At 41.9% G+C, this 22,002-nt stretch overlaps 3 protein-coding genes and 1 long non-coding RNA gene across 9 annotated transcripts; 2 read left to right on the top strand and 2 right to left on the bottom strand.

Moving 5' to 3' along the window:
- The first annotated feature begins 214 nt into the window (after window positions 1-214).
- LOC118227948 lies at window positions 215-2,536 on the top strand. Its single transcript, XR_004765385.1, has 3 exons — window positions 215-300; window positions 1,139-1,408; window positions 2,198-2,536. It is a non-coding gene; the product is annotated as an uncharacterized LOC118227948 (long non-coding RNA).
- A 6,075-nt stretch (window positions 2,537-8,611) lies between these two features.
- ccdc86 (coiled-coil domain containing 86) lies at window positions 8,612-11,830 on the bottom strand. The gene is made up of 4 exons (XM_035419024.1): window positions 11,015-11,830; window positions 9,900-10,029; window positions 9,658-9,732; window positions 8,612-9,285 (listed from the first exon to the last, which is right to left on the bottom strand). The coding sequence occupies exons 1-4, from the start codon at window positions 11,779-11,781 to the stop codon at window positions 9,145-9,147; spliced, it is 1,113 nt and encodes a 370-aa protein (XP_035274915.1). The 5' UTR covers window positions 11,782-11,830; the 3' UTR covers window positions 8,612-9,144.
- Window positions 11,831-11,912: 82 nt separating this feature from the next.
- Window positions 11,913-16,503, top strand: LOC118227943 (claudin domain-containing protein 1-like). 3 transcript variants are annotated; one of them, XM_035419042.1, is made up of 6 exons: window positions 11,913-12,335; window positions 12,906-13,608; window positions 13,854-13,961; window positions 14,060-14,197; window positions 14,412-14,632; window positions 14,688-16,503. In XM_035419042.1, exons 2-5 carry the CDS (start codon window positions 13,308-13,310, stop codon window positions 14,630-14,632), a joined length of 768 nt encoding a protein of 255 aa, XP_035274933.1. In that variant the 5' UTR covers window positions 11,913-12,335; window positions 12,906-13,307; the 3' UTR covers window positions 14,688-16,503. The 3 variants fall into 3 exon arrangements, with proteins under 3 accessions (XP_035274933.1, XP_035274932.1, XP_035274931.1); XM_035419041.1 differs by having other exon boundaries at window positions 14,412-14,657; window positions 14,713-16,503; XM_035419040.1 differs by having other exon boundaries at window positions 14,412-16,503.
- LOC118227937 (N-acyl-aromatic-L-amino acid amidohydrolase (carboxylate-forming) B-like) lies at window positions 16,487-21,784 on the bottom strand. 4 transcript variants are annotated; one of them, XR_004765381.1, is made up of 8 exons: window positions 21,615-21,784; window positions 19,026-19,255; window positions 18,423-18,618; window positions 17,805-17,898; window positions 17,548-17,655; window positions 17,294-17,406; window positions 17,086-17,168; window positions 16,487-16,906 (listed from the first exon to the last, which is right to left on the bottom strand). XR_004765381.1 is itself a non-coding variant. In XM_035419026.1 (8 exons), exons 2-8 carry the CDS (start codon window positions 21,018-21,020, stop codon window positions 16,697-16,699), a joined length of 954 nt encoding a protein of 317 aa, XP_035274917.1. In that variant the 5' UTR covers window positions 21,021-21,132; window positions 21,615-21,775; the 3' UTR covers window positions 16,487-16,696. The 4 variants fall into 4 exon arrangements, 3 of the variants coding, with proteins under 3 accessions (XP_035274917.1, XP_035274916.1, XP_035274918.1); XM_035419026.1 differs by lacking the exon at window positions 17,086-17,168 and adding an exon at window positions 21,018-21,132 and having other exon boundaries at window positions 21,615-21,775; XM_035419025.1 differs by lacking the exon at window positions 17,086-17,168 and having other exon boundaries at window positions 21,615-21,766.
- Window positions 21,785-22,002: the final 218 nt, after the last annotated feature.

Below are 22,002 nucleotides of genomic sequence, written 5' to 3'. Positions count from 1 at the left end.
TTTCCATTGCAGGCGAGATGCAGGTTTCCGGAGTGGTCCGGGCACTGCTGCAGGAACTTCTCCTTCAGCTTCCCAACGGTGTCGCTCTTGTCCAGATCCATTTGGACCATCCTGGTATTGGAGGCATTGAGCACGCTCACTTTTATCAACGCCGGGCCACTACTGAGTGGTTCTGCGCCAGCCACAGCCTGCAGAGAGGCGTGGGTGCTCCTCACAAACACGGAGTGGTACGGCTGTGGGACAGGGACAGGGGGGTCCCCCTTTGGACGCTCCCGAGGCAAGTCCTCCTGAGAGAGAGAGGTAAATAATTATGAGCATCCCATAACAATTTATCTATTTTCATTTGTTTTTTTATTTATTTATTAATGCAGTGGGGAAAGTCTTTTTAGTGGCACTCACATTTAAATGGGAATAAAGAAAGGACATTTCACAATACAATTATTTATTTTACATAAAGCAACATGCAGTATAGCCAGGTATGAGTTTAACAAAAACATAAGGTATGCCGTTAGCTGCTGACTAAAGCTCCATTTTGCAGGCATGGAGAGAGCTGCACTCTGACACTCATACTTAATTTTTAAATATACTATTTATTATATATTTCATGTTATTCTGTCAAGAATATATAACACCGATCTCAGTGAGGATTGTTCTTGACTGTACCCCCCATTGTTTTATTGTTTTTGTTTTCTGTGAAATAAAAACGTATTGGTAACAAAAAAGGCATGATGTGAGCAGAGCCTTACCGTTCCATAGCCCAGTTTAGTAGCCATATTCTTCAGTGATGACTTCCAACTTGTTGCAGTGTCCTGCTGTCTTGTTTGTTTCTTTCCTTCGCCTCTCAAATCTTTTATACCTCCGCAATGCACTGCTGTGTGAGGAAACCCCCAATCCACACCAAACACGCACACGCACACACGCACACACGTGCAAGGTGCTTCTGCACAGGGGAGTGATTTACAGGAAACTCACAGGACTTTATACTGAGTTGAATGCGGCTGCTGCCCATCAGATAGAGACAAAAACATAAACAGGGTCATTCAAAATATTATGCACCGTGTGTATTTGTTCTTTATTTACTTTACAACAAATTATAATATTAGTTAATTATTAAAATGAATTTTTATTCCTGCAACAGCTGCTTCTGCTACAACTGCAGCCTCGACTACAACTGTAGCTCCAACTACAACTGCAGCCAGAACTACAACCGCAGCCCTGACTACAACCGCAGCCCACACTACAACTGCAGCCAGAACTACAACCGCAGCCCTGACTACAACTGCAGCCAGAACTACAACTGCAGCCCTGACTACAACTGCAGCCAGAACTACAACTGCAGCCATGACTACAAGTCTAGCTCCCACAACAGCAACTGCTGGTCCAAGCTCTATTCCAGTCAATAGCACTGGTAAGTGACAAATCTTGAAATGTGCTGTTGTATTAACAACCAACAGTTGTTGAAATTGCAGACCCTGCTTCTAAATGACCTCAGGTTAATTACTGCTTAATGATTAATAGAAAAGTTCAGATACTGACTGGAAGATGCATGAACTATGGTGATGCGATGATGACATAAATCATAGCATATAATGCATTAATTTTCGCTCTCAACAGCCGTCCACAGTACTAATTTAGCTCCAGTGGTTCTGGTGTTATTTAGACTTAATTTTGCTTTTTTGATGCTACTATTGGCTTCCATGTCCAACCTCATCTCTGGGCTGGTCATGATGTTCATACAATAGTAATAATAATGATAATAATAATAATAATAATAATAATGATAAGAAGAAGAAGAAGAAGAAGAAGAAGAAGAAGAAGAAGAAGAAGAAGAAGAAGAAGAAGAATTGTATTATTATTATAAACAGATGCATATGAGAAATTAATAGTTATATCAAGAGTAATGTGCCACATCAAAGCTAGTTGTCAAAGGAGGTAAGAACAACTTAGGTGATGGATATTATTATAATATAATTAGAATTGATATAATAAATTATAAACTATTAATAATATCCATCACCAAAGTTGTTCTTACCTCCTTTGACAATTAGCTTTGATGTGGCACATTACTCTTGATATTAATTTCTCATATGCATCTGTTTTCACTGTTTGTTTGTCTTTTGTTTTTTAATACAACCCGATTTTGATATGAATGTATTGTCAATAAAGTGTGCATATTTCAACGTTTGTCTTAAAACAGAAATTCTGAACACTACCATCACAACTACAACAACTATCAGCACTACAAGTGGTGCCATGGCAACAAACCAATCCCAGGAAGTCGTCACTTTTCTGTTTCCTCTTATTCTGGTCTTTTACTTTCTGTCGACAGACACGAAGCTGCCTCAATTTAAGGCAGATAAATAGAAGTCTTTATATGATTTGGAAACTTGTTCTTTAAATATTTATTATGTTTTTTCCACTTGTCTGTTATGGATCATCTCATCTACTACACCAAAAAGCACTTATAAAACTGAAAGCCAGATAGATATACAAATGAAATGAAGTCCAAATAGTCTGAATGAAGAGCTTCTCAATCACCCCCTTTGTACAATGCCTTCTTCTTACCTCATCATTAGTCTAAATAGTTGTTTCGTTCTTTGATAATTACATATATTTGAACTGATTTGAAACTGAATGTGAATGTTGTAATATATGATTGCTCTACATCATATTTAATATTTAATATTGCAATAAAGTTATTATTATAAAGTTATGTGTGACTGTTCCTTTAGGGGAGGTATTTGATTGTGATCACCTATAGTGATGTATGGGATATACATAGAGGTCATTTAGTTGTCATGTGTTTACACTGAAAAAAGCAAAATGTTACAAGGGAACAGAAAACTATTGCAAAGGAACACAATGCAAAATAGTTTTTTGTTTATTTATTTATTTATTTATTTTTCAACCATGGCCCTTTAGGGGCTCTGTAGAATCCAAAAAAACAATTGGATTTGAAAAATATATATTATTACAAAATTACTCTGCAGTGAAATACATCAAACATCACAAGTCTTCACAGGCATTTCTCAGAAACGTGCTATAATGGGTGTAATGATTTGAATAATCCAGAGAAAACAGTTTGAAAAAATGGGGAGTCAAATTGTTTGTCTGGTTAGTATGATTCTTCTGCCATCCATCTCTTCATATGCTGTATTTTCAAACTTTCATTAGTAATACAGTTACATTTGTGCATTTTCAAAGCTGTCAAAATCAGACTCTCCTCCTATACTAAAAAAGAAAAGGTCAAACAATGATCAATCTCATCATGCGTAATCACCTCCTCATATGCTGTTAATATGTACAGCCGTTTGTTACCAACAGAGACGAGAAAGTCTGAAGGAGGGGGAGTCTGCCATTTTGGAACTGCCTGAAGTGACTCCACTCCTATTTTAAAAATGCAAAGTCTGACAGTCACTCAAATCTCCAACCATGATCACCTTGTAGAGGAGTGGTGTGATTAGGGCACCATCTGCAGGCAAAGAGGGAGCAGTTTTAGCTGGCCTGCAACCACAGATGTCGGCAACTACACTGATTGGTAACACTTCATCTGTTCTGCCTGCAGTGAGACCAGGGGCGCTGGAACGAGAGACGCACGTCGGAGCAACATGGCGTCTGATCGAGTGTTTTCATGTTTGTTTGTTCGTTTACCCGTTGGTGTGTTTAAAGCGCACAATAAAACCTGTGTTTCCCCCAGAATTGCGGACTGCGTGGTTTGTGGGGAGAGGAGCTTTTACAGAACCCATTACACACCTCTGCATAAGTATCTACAACTTTTGTTACCAGTATTGACAGAAGAGGGTTTGAGGGGAGGGGAGGGGAGGGGGGATGCAATCATTCTGCCAAAATTTGACTTCTCCTGTCTCTATTGGTAACAACTAGTTGTAAATATTAATTATTCATTATTCTGACAGCATGTGAAGATGTGATTATGTGTGCTGAGTTTGGTGGTTCTCAGAACTTTTTTTTTAATATAGGAGGAGAGTAAGATTTCGTTTGGGGATGAACCAATTGTGGACCAGGGAAGCAATCACCACAGAACCATAAATAACATTCATCCATTATCTATACCCGCTCATCCTGGTCAAGGTTGCAGGAGCCCATCCGTGCGTGCATTGGGCGAGAGGCAGGAATACACCCTGGACAGGTCTTATTATTATTTAGCCGCTCACACCATGCAATACTGGTTATCAAAAGTGGTGGAAGTGGGTTATCAAATAGCGCTACCCTGCTCAATCTGAAACTAAGTATTATTGCCATCTTGCTGTGTCAGTTTGTTTTTGCACAGAAAATGATGACAAACAAATATGGGAAACAAAAACATGATGTTGATCCCGTTAAGTATAACCGCATGCATATCATATCATGATATTGATGTAGCAATCTTTCATAGCATAGCCTACCATTCATTACATTACATTACAGGCATTTAGCAGACGCTCTTATCCAGAGAGATGTACAACAAGTGCATTAGTTCAAGGTGCAGAGGTGCAAAAGAAACACACTAGAGTGAAGTAAAGATCGTAGTGCCAGAAGTGACCACATAGATCAGGACTCCAACCCTGTAGAGTAACCTGGTCAGCAAACAAACAAACAATCCTGCCAAGTACAAACTAGCACTGAAATCACATTTGCCTAATCAGAATCAGACAAAAACAATCCTGCCAAATAAAAACTAACGTGATCGTATTAACCTAACATTCATATCAAGAAACCACTGAAGGTTTCATTTATTTACTTACATCCTTAATTTATTGATAGCTATGAGAAGGATTATAGACTTAATTTAGTTTCTGCAGTTTAATATAATATAAATGTTTCGAAAATGTTCCTACTCTGTGGATTTTACATATAGACATTATCCATTTGTACAGCTGGAAATGTAGATGGTGGTATCAGATTAAATGATTCAGGTGAAGCACTGTGCTTAAGTGTACAGTTGTATGTCCCTGCCTGAAAACATATTTGGCTAGTGCTGTTTTTTATTTAGTTGATCTGATTTCTATGTACATGTTTCATTTCTTTGGTTAGTGAGATAGACAATCAAAATAATTTATTTATACCATTACCATTATAAAGGTATAAAATTACAACGCGGGGAGTACAATAAAAAACAGAATGAAAGTGTCAAGTAGTTATTTCTATTATTTTTTCCAATTACATAGATGTCCCACTGCCAAGATTTATGATTTATGAAGTGAATGACATATAACATAGCTTTCTGCTTACTTGATTGGTTGATTGTATTGTGTTCAGTATGCAAGTGGGTCAGTAGTTACTAGGTAAAATCAGAGCTTACAGGTTTCTCTTGGCGTTGCTCTGCAATACGAGTTTACTTTCAATTTCAAAATGGAATAAGAAGAAAGCAAAATGCCAGAAGAAAAAAAAATAAATAAAATACGTGTGTCGATTTTATTTATATAGCGCCTTGCAATCATAGAGCAGAGAGGCTTCCAGAGCAGATAAAAGTATAAAGGTATAAAATTACAACGCGGGGAGTACAATACAAAACAGAATGAAAGCGTAAAGTAGTTATTTTTATTATTTTTTACAATTACATAGATGTCCCACTGCCAAGATTTATGATTTATGAAGTGAATGACATATAACATAGCTTTCTGCTTACTTGATTGGTTGATTGTATTGTGTTCAGTATGCAAGTGGGTCAGTAGTTACTAGGTAAAGTCAGAGCTTACAGGTTTCTCTTGGCGTTGCTCTGCAATACGAGTTTACTTTCAATTTCAAAATGGAATAAGAAGAAAGCAAAATGTCAGAAAAAAAAATAAATAAATAAAATACGTGTGTCGATTTTATTTATATAGCGCCTTGCAATCATAGAGCAGAGAGGTTTCCAGAGCAGATAAAAGTATAAAGGTATAAAATTACAACGCGGGGAGTACAATAAAAAACAGAATGAAAGCGTCAAGTAGTTATTTTTATTATTTTTTACAATTACATAGATGTCCCACTGCCAAGATTTATGATTTATGAAGTGAATGAGATATAACATAGCTTTCTGCTTACTTGATTGGTTGATTGTATTGTGTTCAGTATGCAAGTGGGTCAGTAGTTACTAGGTAAAGTCAGAGCTTACAGGTTTCTCTTGGCGTTGCTCTGCAATACGAGTTTACTTTCAATTTCAAAATGGAATAAGAAGAAAGCAAAATTGTCGATCTCTCTCGGTCTAGCCTCCGACGCACCTCTGGTAAGTGACGAACAGGGCACTCTCTTTCAGGTTCAGCTCATTCAGGGTCTGGCTCTCCAGCACTGGCTTTCCATTGCAGGCGAGATTCAGGTTTCCGGAGTGGTCCGGGCACTGCTGCAGGAACTTCTCCTTCAGCTTCCCAACGGTGTCGCTCTTGTCCAGATCCATTTGGACCATCCTGGTATTGGAGGCATTGAGCACGCTCACTTTTATCAACGCCGGGCCGCTACTGAGCAGTTCTGCGCCAGTCACAGCCTGCAGAGAGGCGTGGGTGCTCTTCACAAACACGGAGTGGTACGGCTGCGGGACAGGGACAGGGGGGTCCCCCTTTGGACACTCCCATGGCCGAACAAAGTACTCCTGAGAGAGAGAGAGGTAAATATTTATGAGCATCCCATAACAATTTATCTATTTTCATTTTTTTTTTTATTATTAATGCAGTGGGAAAAGTCTTTTTAGTGGCACTCACATTTAAATGGGAATAAAGAAAGGACATTTCACAATACAATTATTTATTTTACATATAGCAACATGCAGAATAGCCAGGTATGAGTTTAACAAAAACATAAGGTATGCCGTTAGCTGCTGAATAAAGCTCCACTTTGCAGGCATGGAGAGAGCTGCACGCTGACATCTCATACTTAATTTTTAAATAAACTATTTATTATACATTTCATGTTATTCTGCCAAGAATAAATAACACGCATCTCAGTGAGGATTGTTCTTGACTATACTCCCCACTGTTTTTGTTTTCTGTGAAATAAAAAAGTATTAGTAACAAAAAAGGCATGATGTGAGCAGAGCCTTACCATTCCACAGTCCACTTCAGTAGCCATATTCTTCAGCGATGACTTCCAACTGGTTGAGGTGTCCTGCTGTCTTGTTTGTTTCTCTTCTTCGCCCTCTTTTATACACTGTGTGAGGAAACCCCCAAACCACACCAAACACACACACGCGCGCGAGGTGCTTCTGCACAGCGGAGTGATTTACAGGAAACTCACAGGAAGTTATATTGAACTGAATGTGGCTGCTGCCCATCAGATAGACAAAAACATAAAGAGGGCCATTAAAAACATTATATCCATCACTGGGAAAGCACCACATTTCCCTTCCATTCAGCCCGAGTTACTCCCGGCTACCAGCCAAGAAGTTTCTCTCATTACATCATTCTCATTCTAACAGCCTAACAACTCAGGTTTATAACTGCACCTAGGTAAGGCACTTGGTTTACATCGCATCTTGTCCGCGTGCTTAACATTGACCCTTATTCGCTACTTTAGCGGGAGAGTTCCGTCTATTTTGTATTAGGCTTCATTTTACAGTTGCCCTAGCTTTCCACGGTGTCACTGCACTGCAACTGCCAGCACTTCCAACAAAAGCATCCATCGAATGGTTTTGTATAATGCGAACTTTAGGCATGCAGCTCCTCCTCAGCAGTTCACCTATTACTTCCCTTGCAGTCCAGGGCTGTGGATATAGCTGGAGCAGCAGATTTTATTGTCAACCTGGCAGTACCCTCTTTAGCCCCTCACGGGTGGTAGGTGAAGCAGCACAGCAAGTCGCCGAAAGATTACACCCACTCACGCTTGCTCACTCACAAAACAAGGTGACCTCTCAGCTCACTCACTCATGGATGGCAAAAAAGCGCAGAACTCTAAATACAAGACAGCTACAGCGACTCGATTTTGACCCCACAGTACACATAACAGTGAGAAAACGGAGCACGTTGCACCGTGAGACTGAGAGGGTTCATACAGTAGCAAAAGTGAAAGTGAACAAGAGAAAAATTCCCCGTCAATATTTTGGTACTTTTCACGGTTATGTCATTCAATTCCGCAATAAAATGAAACAAGGATATACATTAAAGACAGGGTCCGAGGGTGAGGTATTCTAGGACTTCCAGAAGATATTGCACACTATTATAACACCAGATTGGTTTAGCTCTGCAGGGCACAGGACACAATGGCCAAATACGCCGCACAGGGTACGGCAGGGTTCGGCTGGTTGGGGATCCGCGCTCATCACTCTCTAGTACTTTTGCATATCGCTTTGGATAAAAGCGTCTGCTAAATAAATAAATAAAAAATAAATAAAAATAAATAATGCAGTAACCATCCTAGTCAATCGGGCGCCCATAGACTGTGAGCTAAAGCCGTATATACTATATATAAAAGGTCTTCCTCCAACTGCGCTGCGTCCACTTCTGAAGTCCACACACTCCTGAATCGGCAGTTGGTTTCGCACATGAACATGGCTGCAGTTACAGACAACTGGCAATTCCAAATTCCAAATTGGGGGGGGGGGGGGGGGGGGGGGGGAATCGGACAGTCATCCCCATGGTGGTCACCAAATATATATATTTTTTTATACAAGAAAGGCTTTAAAAATAAAAATAAAAAATCCCAATTGGTTTTACCTTTTATTTACTTGAAGCAAGTTTGACAGGTTAGACTATGACTGTTTAAGGTTGGAAAACCCCTGTGTGATAGACAGGCGACAGAGATTAAACAGAAAACAAAAATAACTAAAACATAAAAAATGCATAATGTCACTTAAACCAAAAACAGAGGTCACTCAGGGAAGCAATTCATTCAGCTTGATTTCCTTTATCTCTTAATATTATTTGGGAAAATGTGGTGGAACCTTATGAGTGTTTTGTTTCCAAAAACCATAATATATTTTCTAGGTCTTGTTGTTACAGGCAAGGAGTCAGTTTCACTTTCTTGCTGCTGAGTCATGCAATGGTGACCAAACACTGTGAACCTTTAGTTGCACACAAAGTGTTGCTAACCAATGTGAGCAGTTCTAAACTGTACATGCACACTTTGCATGTTAGAGGCCTAATAAAAAATTCCTGCTTCTGACACCGTATTGATCAATATTCATTACATGGAGTACATAGTTCTGCATAGCACAGCATCAAAATCAGTGTATCATCTTTACTGGCTCCCCTTGCTCCCTTTCCTGGCAGCATTTTGGTTCCTGGGCTCTGATTTCTGGAGCAGGGCAAGCGTATCCCTCTTCTCGATCTTCCTCAGTTGTTTCTTCTTCATCCTCTTTATCTTAGTCGTATTTCGGATCTGGCATGTTGCAATGAAGGGGAGGGATGTTGGTGGGGAGGGGACAAAAACAAAATCAAGACAAGATTTGAAAGCAAAGGTCAAGTTTAATTTTTATTATTATGAGTAAATTATAAGTAGATTGCAGCCTTAAGCCCTTTGGGTTAATAACCAAGGAGCACAGACAAAAATGAGTAAACTACAGCGTGACTACCGTTTATAGTTTGTCAAACTGCCTTCGCTGTGTTATGTACTCATTGGCATGTTGTATATCCTAATTACTCCCACATATCAGAGAACATTACCGCATGAAACGAATATCAAGGACATCAAGGGTATGTAATGCGTGTGCGCATGCACACATACGGTATTGCAGGAATCCTGCCCTCTTACCACTTGCACAATCTCGGCTTTACGCTCGTTCGCCTCGCGTCTTTTCAGGTTCTCCTCCCTCCGTTTCCTCTTGTCCTGAGTATTGGGGGATAGAAAGAGATGAGTGACCGGACAAACAGAGCGATGGGATAAACAGAACAGCAAGGACACAGCGGCATTGATGAGAAGCACCACTCTTACAAAGCATGCACTCGCACACGCATGTGGACGTGCGCGCACACACACACACACACACACAGCACCTCTTTCTCTTTGGCCTTCTCTTCCTTGAGCTGCAGGGTAAATTTCTTCACCAGCTCCTTCTCTCTCTTGGCCTCCATTTTCTTCTCCCAGGAGGAACGCAGAGGCTTGTCCCGCAGCAGGGCGGAGAACCTGAGGGACAGAGAAAAGAGAAGGAAACCAAGTAAAAACACAACACGTGTTCAGACAAACGCTGCCCAAAAGCCCAATCAACACACCTGGACAGCAAGAATCTAAACTCACCTTAAAACCACAGTGTAGTCGTGCATAACTTTGGTCTGGATTAAACAAACTGCAGATTGAGAATATGTTCCACAACAACTTAGAATTAATTCACCTGGCAATTTACCTTACTGGCTGTGGTATCTTGTGAGGAATACACACCTCTTGCTCTGGGTCTTTAAAACTTTTAAAAAGTACACACCAAAATGTATTCCGCCTGTCATAAAGGCACACAAAACTCACACTGATTAAAATCAATCGAACCAGATGAATGGCGTCTAGCTTTCCTAATCTGGCCTGTGTGTGTCAGGATTAGCCGTAAAAATAGGCCAATTAATAACCACAAATATAAACCACCCAGTGGGCGGCTAATGCAACAGAAAAAGAACTGTGGAAAGGTAACAATCACTGCAAATGTAACACCGCTGCAAAATCAAAAAGGTCTACTGTGTGGCCATTTCAAATGGTAATGCCAAAGCAATTGGTTGCACTTGAAATATTACAGTGTGGATTATGGAATTAGTGAAGGGTGCATTAAAGTGAAGGGTGACAATAAAATGCCTCGAGTGCAAGAGATTTACAACAAGTGATTTTTCAGAAAATGTATATATGATGATTTGGGTAAACCAAAGATACGTTCAAGTTATTTTAAACAACTGTTTTTTTTAAATAACTACGGCATGTTGATAAAGAACATGTCTCTACTTGAATTTGCAAAACACAATCGCGTTAGGGAGTCTCCCTCTGGCGTTACGTTTAGGTTAATGCAGTGGTATCCACGTTATTTCACAAGATATAAATCAATTTTCAACCAAGGAAACCGTCCTCGGTGAACGGGCAGACAGAAAGACAACTGTTCGTCAGCATTTGATTTACAGGGTTCCGAAGAACTTACCTCTGTTTATTCCGGTCTTTCCATACCCGTCCCGATTTGGGTTTACCCAGGGGTATCATTTGCTGCCTCTGTGTCACATTGGACTTAGACTGACCACTCTGTGTAACTGTATTTTCCACGGACCCCAATCCAACCTGGTTTTCTTTTTCTCTGTTTCCATCTGTCGGCAGACTATCCGAAACTAGTAGATCCTCGTGTTGAATGGCTGTCCGATTGGATTTGATAGTTTCCAGGGAGCTCTCGTCATCCGTTTGCAGATGCACATGGTTCACTTCAGATGGATTACTGGGGTCGACCTTGCGTTTTTTTGTTTCCGGATCCAGTCCCAGACTCACACTTTCATAGTCCGTGCACAGGTTTGTCGGCTTTATTGATTCCACTTCTTCAGACCCTGACTCGGCAATGCCAGTGCATTCCTCTTGAATAACAGATTTCCTGGTGCGGCGACTGGGGGTTTTCGCTGAACTCGGGACCTCAGAGTCCAGGAGAGCGGCTGGAATACGAACCCGTCGGCCGCTACGTGTCCGTGTTACGATTGGTGGAGACAACTCGAGCTCGGGGTTTTCATCAGCTTTGGGTGGTGGTACAGATTCTTCTGATTTCGGTCGGCGCTTAGACATAGCTTGAAGTGACAATTTCACAACCGAACCTTGTCTTGGTCTTGGTCCTGGTCCTGGTACTCTAATAAAGACTTTCACGGAGCTCTCCTGGAAACACGTGTATTGAACGCATGCAGCTTCCCTACTTTTACCATAGAAGATTAACATAGAAGGTACTGCCACCGTTCACTGTCAAATACAGAGAAATGTTGGTTAGTTCTGCCCCCTGCCGTTGAGATTGCGATCGTCTTTGAGCAGAGTACATCGTCTGGAATCAGGACACAATCTCATTCAGGGCGACTTTCCTAGCTTTTGCATTTTTACAAAGCATTCATAAAGCTGGAAGTATACTAAAGCCATTCAGGCGAAGTACCTTGCTCAAGATAGTACAATGGCAGTGTTCTACCTTCTTATCCTTCCTATCATACACAATCATAACAGTTATCTATAATCGTTATTGTACATTTGTATGCATATAATTCAATAACCCCCATCGTTCGTGAATACGTCAGAAAATGACATCAAAGACAATATAGAAATCATTTGACTGAAAAACTACACGTCGCATAATATTACGCCACACTCGTCGATTCTTAGTGGCGTCTACGATAATAAAATTGCCAACAACCACCCACCGGAAAAGGAAAAAATAAAATAAAAACACCCACCGGAAAAGGGAAAAGAAAGCAGTTCCTTGTCTTTCATTTCAACAGAGACCTGTGGTGAGTAATAGTTATTTGTAACTTGTAACTTGTATTAGAATAATACCTACTAGATAGACATATGCATCAGTGGACATAGCTGGCGCTACCGGTGTATTTGCATATGTGCAGCGGAGGATATTTAATAAATTCCTGCCGTTTGTGAACTGTGTCCAGCATTGTTTACGCTGCATATCTCGCCAACATGCAAGTCAACAAGTCGATTGTAACGTTATCCGGTTGTGATTATGCATAATAATAAACGAAAAAAAGTGTATAGGCTAATTGATGCCTAGCGATATACGAGTCCAGTCAGTTATAGACTGACCTAATTTAGCTAAGCTACGTTACCTAAATAAAACGAGAGAAATGGTTGTGACAAACGTGAAAAGTTTATCGATGATTGAATGAAAATTGACTCATTAGCTTACCACACTTGAAACAGACAAACGCAGAGATGAAGAGGCAGTCCTAGTGTGCCAGCCGGCGGATTTCCTATCCTCAAGAACTATAAATTGGACTAGACCCCAGTAAAAATATTTTTAAATATGATCATGTTATTGAAATATTCTGTGCGTGTTGTCGTTGCAGGGACGGTGCTGATAGGCTGAAATGGAACAAGATATTGGGCTTCGCACGGCACTCACCTGGCTTTGGGTACCCGCGGATTTAAAAAATAACACATTCAACACGATTGTCTTTAAATAGGCGCAGAGGAGCAAACGCATTTGTATGTTTGAGAAGGAATTCAAATATTCGTTTCTAGTAGATTTATAATCTTTTCTGCATACGCGGGGAAATGCCAGGAGTTAAGTTAAACTGTTATAGGATACATATCTGCGCCTTACAACACACTGTACAAGTCTCTGTTTTTCCACTGTTTGTTTAACCCCTGGTGACGATCCTATCAACTACCTTCCATCCTATCTACCCTCCATCCTAAAACGAGCCGAGCCGACATATTTCGACACAGGTCATCAATCGGCTTTCGCGATGGTCGATAACCGCTATGCCACAGCGCTGGTGATCGGCTCAGTGCTTAGTCTGCTGGCCACGGTGTACCTGTCGGTGGCTGTGGGCACACAACACTGGTACCAATACCAGAGCCCGCCGGCCGGCAGAGACGTGGCCAACACATCGGAGCTGCGCAACCCACGGGAAGATTTCCTGAATGGGGACTTCGACGAAAAGACCTACAGCGACATGCTCTTCCGCCTCAACGGCACCTTGGGTCTCTGGTGGCGCTGCGTCCAGGTGCCGGCGCCGGCGCATTCACACTGGTTCAAAGAACCTGGTATGATTATAGTTACTGTTTCTGCAGAACTAAACTTTGTACGCTCTTAATTACTTTTATGCACACAGGTTTAAATTGTCGTTGACTCCAGACCATTGGTGTTTTCGAGGCGATGTTTATCCAGCCAGTGTTAACCCTCCATCCAGCGTTGCAGCCATCAGGATTGGTTGATATACAGATGTGAGATGTCTGACTCACTGTGTTGAAAAGTATGAAAGCTTCATGGGTTTCTGCTTGTCTCTCAGATCCTAAGATGGTAACTGAGTGTGTGAGCTTCACACTGCCACAGCAGTTCGTCCCCAAATACAAGGATCCCGGGAACCATAACGGCCAAGAGGACCTGTTACGCACATGTAAGTACCCATGCCGCTACGCACCTGTGACCACTACACACCTGTACATCCCTTACCCACTGGTGTACTGTAACTCTTGTATGTCTGCATAATTGTAGACCTGTGGAGGTGTCAGTTCCTACTGCCGCTGGTGTCACTGGGTCTGGTGTTCCTGGGAGCTCTGACTGGGCTGTGTGCCTGCCTGTGCCGCAGCCTCACCCCCACACTGGGCATTGGGGTGCTCCACCTGCTGGCTGGTGAGATAACTGCATACTTCTCCCATTGCCAGTACTGTGTAGTATGTACCAAAGGTTCCTGAACATTTTCAAAGACACCATGAAATGACCACTCGATGAAATTACTTGCTGGCTTCGCAGACCCCTACTAGCTTTCAATGCAGTGGCTATTTTACGCGCATATGTATTATAAATCTGGTGGCTGAAGGCCTGTGATATTTGTCCCACCCCACAGGTATGTGTACATTAGCGACGGTGTGCTGCTTCCTGGCTGGGATGGACCTGCTGCACCGGGCCAACCCACCGCCAGACGGGGTGGACGGGTCCCTGGGCTGGTCCCTCTACCTGGCTCTCATCTCCTCCCCGCTGCACATGATGGCCGCCGCCCTGCTGCTGTGGGCAGCGCGGAGCCACCGGCAGAGCTATCACCGCATAACCGCGTACCGCGTGGCATAGATCTACAACCATTACTCTCACTCTGGTAGAACTGCCACACAACCGCGTGGCATAGATCTACCACCATTACTCTCACTCTGGTAGAACTGCCACATAACCGTGTGGCATAGATCTACCACCATTACTCTCATTGGTAGAACTGCCACATAACCGTGTGGCATAAATCTACCACCGTTACTCTCACTCTGGTAGAACTGCCACATAACCGTGTGGCATAGATCTACCACCGTTACTCTCACTCTGGTAGAACTACCACTGCATTACCACATAACCGTGTGGCATAGATCTACCACCATTATGTCTCACTCTGGTAGAACTGCCACATAACCTTGTGGCATAGATCTACCGTCGTTACTCTCACTCTGGTAGAACTACCACATAACCGTGTGGCATAGATCTACCACCATCAGTCTCACTCCAGCAGAATTATCATCACATAACCGCATGGACTTTTATCTGTTTTTTTTTTTTTTTTAATACAGATGCAATACTAATTTTCTGGTCTTTACAATATGGCTATCATATCAGGAGCAAATGTTCTGAACACTCAGCAGCTGCAATGTTTCTAAAAACCTGGTACCTAATGTTTTTAATGTTGTGATGGCTTGTGCCAGTGTGTAGGACTATTTTTTTTTCCTTTTCAAACACCTTGTGAGTTTCAATTTCCTTGGATTACCATTTCAGAGGAATAACAATGTTTTCCTCACAGTTTGAGAATTTTTTTTTTTTTTTTGAAGATGTAGTGTTTTTGTTTTTTAAAATTGACAGGAGTGCAGTAAAAGTAACCCCTTCTGTTTGTCCATGTATTATTAATATAAACTGTATGTACGTTTGTGACAAGTTTAATATTATTGCTGTTCTTATTGCATGCACATATTTTTTCTGGTGTTAAGTCGATTGTTGACAAGTATGTTTTTTTTTTTATTTTTTGTTTTTTTAATTTTTACCGTTTTGAACTTCTATGGTGGTCAGTTGTTGAAATTGCTATGATTTATCTGCAGCCACTCAAAATGACTTGTATACGTATGTCTTGGGTGTTGAGGAATTTTGAATCTTGGAATGTGTTAATATCTTTCTGGACTGTAAGCTGTTTTGTAGAAATCAGTGGTGAACATGTGCACCTGAGGTAGTTGAATTAGGTGGGTGCTTGGACCGTGTAACGTTCACTGTAGAGACGTCTTGACTTGCTCTGATTGAATATTCCCACCCCATCTATATTAAACCACTCCTGAGGGTTAATGCACCCTTCTACTACCACGGCACAGCCCTGTTTGTATCATCATGGAGATGGACTTATACATCTTCATTGGCACACCGCACTATTCTCACCTCTGATTTGTCCACTGTGCCACATCAGACATACCTGGGCCAATCATACGTAACCATGTTATGTGACGCATGAAGGGGGAAGAGCGTTTGTGGTGTGAGATTGTCTGATCCATGGCAGTCACTGTGACAAATGTATTAACCACTAGTACCATGCAGTGGCAATGTAATGCCATAAGGAAGATTTTGACTGCTATTATAGCGTATGTCAATTAACATTTCACCTTGCATAGCCTTGTATTTCTACATATTTATTTACTGAAGCAATTCTGGTTAAAGGCGGTGCCATTACTGGGGAATCTGACCCACAACCTACTCGCCACAATCCCAGCTCCTTAACCACTGTGCCACACTGAATATTTCAGTGGATAACTATTTGAATAGTTTTGTATTTCACCAGTGACAAATTGAGAATATGGATGAGCTCTGTGTTACTGAGCCAGCTCAGTATGAAGGGACACAAGGAAAACATTTCATGTGTAGAATGTAAAGATTGATCAAAAAATCTGCTCCAAAGCTGAATAAAGGAACTTTGTTCATGTCTAGTTTATTGATGGATTGATTTCTTCTTTTAAATGTTGTTTGAAACAACAGAATTTATGAAAATGTGTTTTTGAGTTTCAAAAAGAGCTGCAGTGATTTATCTGGAGGTTATCAGTGATCTCTTTTCTCTCTCTTCCTCTCTACCTCTCTCTCGCATCACTTTGCCGTCCCTCCCCCCGTCCTCATTTCTTCCTCTCACTCCCCCTCCCCCGATTTCTTCACGCGCAGTGGTGGGATCTCCACTTTCTTCATGCGAGTCAGTACGAGGGCAGTGCCCTTCTCGTAGTATGCGCTCTCGTTCACAAAGATCGGATAGAGGGGCTCCTCCCCCTTGTACACCACCGTCTCCCCGGAGAAGGACAGGAACAACGGATCTCCTGGGCTGAGGAGGCAGAAGTCACGGTCCTGAGGGGGACGAGTGTATTGGGGAGGGAATTACATAACTTACTCATTGTTTCTTACTCATTAGATACATCATCCTAAGTATCTTTTGTGTCCCACATTTTTAAATAACGTTATTCTGGGTCATTTGTATTTTCTCTAACTCTTGAGAATCTGCAGGGCGTGCATGTTTTTGTTTTCACCTTAAAATTTGCAGCAGTCTCAGGCATCTTTGTGTTATCAGTTGCTTTAATTGATCAAATTAATGCTGCGTAACAGCAAAAACCTGAAAGAGTGAAGAACTCTAGTTCTAGGTATGCTGGCACAAAGACAGCATATGATTTGGCATACAAGGGGGTCGTGAGAGTAAGAGGTAGTACATGGGTGTTGAGCAAGGTGCTGTCTTTGTACCTGAAGCTGTGGATGAATGATAGCTGTCAAGTCTTGCGTCTCTGGGTCTCTTGGATAATCAATATTCTTCACATGAGTGTACACCTCCACTACACCACCTTCAAACCCAGTACCTGTGAAGAATAGCTACAGTGCCATCACCAAGTGTAAACATATCTGTACGTCAAAAAAGTACACAATGAGAATTGTTTTACTTGTAAATAAGGCATTGTGAATTTGAACCAGAGTGCTGCGGGAAGAAGTATATAAGGTACCTGAGTTAAAGAGGCGGATCCATTCCAAAATGAGCTGGACTCCTTCCTTCATGGAGCTCAAGATGTCAGCTCTGACCAGGCCATGGGGTTGTGGGCCAATCTCTATTGCTGCACAAATCTGCACGTCAACTCAGCAAATTCACAAATTTCACACGTCCGGAAATTACACCGTGAAGCTCTTACATACTGCGTAAAACCAATTTTTTAAAAACACGACAACCACCCTCCCCCGCAAACACACACAAAAGCAAACTTACAGACGTCATGTTTGCCAACAGATGCCAGGTAGTAGGACTCATCAGGAGTGAGATTTAAGCTGAGAAGCCTCACGGGCATGGAGGACATCTTTGTCTGCGGAAATAAAAATTCACTTTCATGTCTTGGTACCACAAATGTGCTTGTGATTACACGGTGTTCCATAAACGACTATAATTGTGTAATGATAATCATTTTTATTATAGTCTATCCCATTTTCTGCCAATAAAACAGCTTGGCAGAAATCTGAAAATGTGGGGAAACATGCTCCAGGAAAAAAAATATTGTGATGAGAACCATTTACCCATTAAATTTTAATGGAAATAGTTTAAATTGAACATTAATTAAGGATTTACATACTGTGTAAAGGACTCCATCATATCATATGTCCTGTATATTTCCTGCATGACAAGGAACAACATATAAAGGCAAGACACTTAGCCAGTCATGCCGTACATGCATAAACTGTTCACCCAGCCAGGACTTCATTTTGGACCATGAGCCACAAAAGTACACTGTCACTGAATGTTCTTATCTGGACTCCCAAAAAGTCCCATCACATGCCTTTCATACATATCCTCTTGAAAATGCTTAATGCTACAGGGATCATTTGCTCTTGCCTGGACGTGCTTGTAGATGTGCAGGGCGATCCAGTCGCAATCCGAGTTGGTGATGAGACACAGGCCCATGTTGGCTGTGGTGTTATGGAGGTCACAGATCAGGTCCACTGCCCCGTCGCTGCCTCTTGGGCCTAGTAGGGTGGCCAGCTCCTGGGCTCGAACAATCTCATAGGGTGTCTCATCCGAAACTGGAATGCTGAGGGAGAGGAAGGAAGGAGGTTGGGGAGGCAGAGCATGAAAATAAAGGTGCAGAGGAGAGAATGGTAAGATTCCACAAGAGATTTCACAGTCCACCGCGAGATAGCTGACAGCTGAGAGAAAATGTGCCACTGCATTTCTCCCAGGTCTCTCTTGCCAGAGTTATTTCTACCAGTGGTGGAAAATCCAGGTTCAGATTGTAAAAGTCCTCCCCAGTATTTTGCTGTCTGGATCGCCTCGATTTGCTAATTGGCACAATTTGTTCACCAGGAGATAGAACCACCTGGTGAAATCAGCTGGTTGAGTTCATGGGTGGCAGAAACTCATGGCAGGACTTTTCCTTTCAGAACCTGAATGTGACCTGAAAGTGACCTGAACGAGTCTGTGAGGAGTTCGGCCTCCTACCTGAGGATGGCAGAAGTAAAGCAGCGGTTGAGGTCCTGCTCAATGTATCTTCTGCACTGCTGTACAGCGCGCGGGTTGGCTATGACCGTCACCACGTCAACGGACTCCACCTCCTTCTCTGCTTTCTTCCTCTGCCACTCACGCACCAGGTAAACTCCGGACAGCTCATTTCCATGGGTACCACCACACAAGGCCAGACGGGGGATGGCTGGAAGACTCACAGGCTCCATCTGGTGGTAGGAAGTCACCACAGGGGGGTCACAGAAAGAATGGGGTGGACCTTGCATCATTTACCCATAGAGACAGGGTAGCATATTTAGCCCTGTCTGTCCCATGAGCACTCACATGTATGTGGTCTGCAGCAGTGGTTCACAACCCTGATCCTGGAGCACCACAGTGTGCACTGGTTCTCATTCTTACCTTTAAATCAGTAACCAACAAATTCAGTGTTCAGAGACCCAGAAAAGCAGGTGAGGTTAATTAACTGCGCAATCAGCTGCTTACATGGCCAATTAAGTGCTAACGGACAGTGAAAGGTAGCCGACTCCGCAGCTCAACGGTGTCAAAAACCACTCTTATACAGGCCCTCTGGTTCCTCTGAGTGAACTCAAAGAACTCAGTACAATGAGCCTGGGCTGAGTCTTTTGGTAAGCAGTAATCCTGCTTCATGAATCAGGGCCCTGGTCTTTAACAGCTCACAAGCTTTGCTGGCTATTGTTTTTAACTTAAAATAAGCACCCAGTTCGGCCCAAGGTAACCAGGTGAAGACAGTTAACAATTTAATTAACTGCTTTAATTGTTTAATTAATTGCAGAGTAACAACAAAAACTAGCAGAGCCCATGGCTCTCCAGGTCCAGGGTTGCAGACCCTAGCTCTACACCACTGAAAGCGCTCTGCTAAAACAAATCTCCTCTCATTGTTTTATTGTATTTGATGGTGTTGAGCCTGTTATGTCAATAGTGTTATTATACATGCATACAGTATTTCATAATTGAAGCATGAAAATAAACCAAATCCACCCATCCACCTGCTCACAACAAGCACAAGTTCCCAAGGTCCTAAACACAAAGCCAGCCTCATACATGTAGTTATCTGGACACCCTCAATGCATCAAGGAGGTAAATTTTGAAAGGACTGGCCAATCATTGACTGTTTCCTAAGAACAGATTGCCACATAAACTGCAATTGCTGTTGTCAGTCTAGTTTCCACATTTAACCCCGCCCCCTCACAAACTCCTCAACAGAATGGTCAGTGGTCTGTGTGATTAGAATCCACCAATAGTGGTTAAGGTCAGGAATCATTCAAACTGGAAATGCAGAAGAGTGACACTTTAAACACAAACACATGCCCTGTGCACGCTGTAGGATTTTACTTGACAAGGAACGTATTACTGTATATTATATGTAAACAGCAAACCTCATGGAACCAAATTAATTCCATTTTACTGATTTTCAATATAAATAGTCATTCTAACAGGAAAATATCAAATTGGCCGTTCTTTCATAGCTCTCCGCATGAGGTTTTATTGTAGGCTACGGTGTGAAATGTCCTCTGGGAAAGCGACATTTAAACTTTAAATACTTTAAAATACTGACATTTAAATACTGACACTCCGAGCCTACGGGAATGTCTTCACCCAGCCGTAATATACATGTTGCCAATAATAAGCCTCATGACATGTAGCACAACAGTTTGATACTGCCGTTTGGCTCGTGAACCTAAACATCGGAAAAAGAACTGAAACTTTCAAATTTGCGGTGTGAGCTAGCCACATAGGGCTAATCGTCAGATGCATTCTTTCTTTACGTATAATCCATACAGCTGGACAGTTTAGTGAAGCACCTTATTTTTGCTGTACGGCATATCAGAAGCTTCAGTGTTAAAGTTTAGTTGGTTTACCACCTCCCCAGAGATTTCTATTTTTTTCTCTTGCTAAAAATGAATTAGTCAAAACCGGACAACATGCTGAGCAGGAAGCTTAGTCGCGAACCATTTAGGGAGCGGTCCTGTCGGGACCGATGACGGACAGGGGGCGTGCTGTCAGGACCGATGGCGAACCGGATTGGGGTTGAAGGGGTGGTTCTAGTTGCTATCGAAACCTATGGCTGAGACGCGAATTAAGTAAAAACAAATGGCAACTTTAATTACTCACAAACCGGACCTGTACATAAAATTTGGAAATCGGACATTCCAGTCGAAATTAGCCTCGCTCAAGGATGCAATGGCAAGTCGAACATAACAGCGCAAGGCCATCAAATGCTAAAACCGTTAATTGACTGTATCCATATATTTGCTCTTTCTGAACATTTCTGCTGCAAATTACATATAAATGTAAAAATAAATGTCGTGTTGCAGGAAGTTGGAAATTCAGCCTTATATACTGAGTTAACTTGTGTTAGATGCATTAATTAAAAACAACAAAAGCAAACTGCAACAAGACAGCAGATAGCTGCAAAAATGGCTACATGAGTTACCATAGATAGCCTACAGCCCATTTCAACAGCTGGAAATGTTACAGGAGTAATAGTAAGTGACAACAATACAAAAACAGAAATACAGAAGAAAATCTAGTTTACACTGCCCTTACCATGAAGTTGAGTTTAATGTCAAATTGTTGTCCTTCTCTACTTCCCTCTCCTTCTCATACTCTTATACTGTGTTCCTGAATGCTTATGACCTTTGAAACTGTAATGGAAGTAAACTGTGTGTGAATGGAGGCGTGGTCTTGGTTTTGTCATGCAAGCTTAGACCGAGAGAAATAGAAACAGGAAGTCCATTTACCCTCCTCCTCCTCCTCCTCTCTCTTTCTCTCTCTCTCTCTCTCTCTCTCTCTCTCTCACTCTCTCTCTCACACACACACACACACACACACACACAAACACATCCAAATGATGAATACCTTCGACACACCAATATGTTACACTGAGGCATGCTGGAATGTGCCTCTGGCAAAGACCACCATAATCCTTTAGTAA

This window comes from Anguilla anguilla, chromosome 5 (assembly GCF_013347855.1).
Source record: "Anguilla anguilla isolate fAngAng1 chromosome 5, fAngAng1.pri, whole genome shotgun sequence".
Lineage (NCBI taxonomy): Eukaryota > Metazoa > Chordata > Actinopteri > Anguilliformes > Anguillidae > Anguilla > Anguilla anguilla.
The sequence above is the reverse complement of the archived record's forward strand: the minus strand, read 5'-3'. Positions and strand labels throughout refer to the sequence as shown.

Coding starts and splice junctions, on each gene's coding strand:
- ccdc86 (XM_035419024.1), bottom strand. CDS start 11,781: ATGTTAATCTTCTATGGTAAAAGTAGGGAAGCTGCATGCGTTCAATAC. Junction 10,030..11,014: donor AAAGACCGGAATAAACAGAG/GTAAGTTCTTCG, acceptor TCTGTCCCTCAG/GTTCTCCGCCCTGCTGCGGG. Junction 9,733..9,899: donor AGAAGGCCAAAGAGAAAGAG/GTGCTGTGTGTG, acceptor CCCAATACTCAG/GACAAGAGGAAACGGAGGGA.
- LOC118227943 (XM_035419042.1), top strand. CDS start 13,308: ATGGTCGATAACCGCTATGCCACAGCGCTGGTGATCGGCTCAGTGCTT. Junction 13,962..14,059: donor AGAGGACCTGTTACGCACAT/GTAAGTACCCAT, acceptor GCATAATTGTAG/ACCTGTGGAGGTGTCAGTTC. Junction 14,198..14,411: donor GGTGCTCCACCTGCTGGCTG/GTGAGATAACTG, acceptor CCCACCCCACAG/GTATGTGTACATTAGCGACG.
- LOC118227937 (XM_035419026.1), bottom strand. Junction 18,619..19,025: donor TTTACTTCTGCCATCCTCAG/GTAGGAGGCCGA, acceptor CCTCTCCCTCAG/CATTCCAGTTTCGGATGAGA. Junction 16,907..17,293: donor TCATTCATCCACAGCTTCAG/GTACAAAGACAG, acceptor CGTCCCCCTCAG/GACCGTGACTTCTGCCTCCT.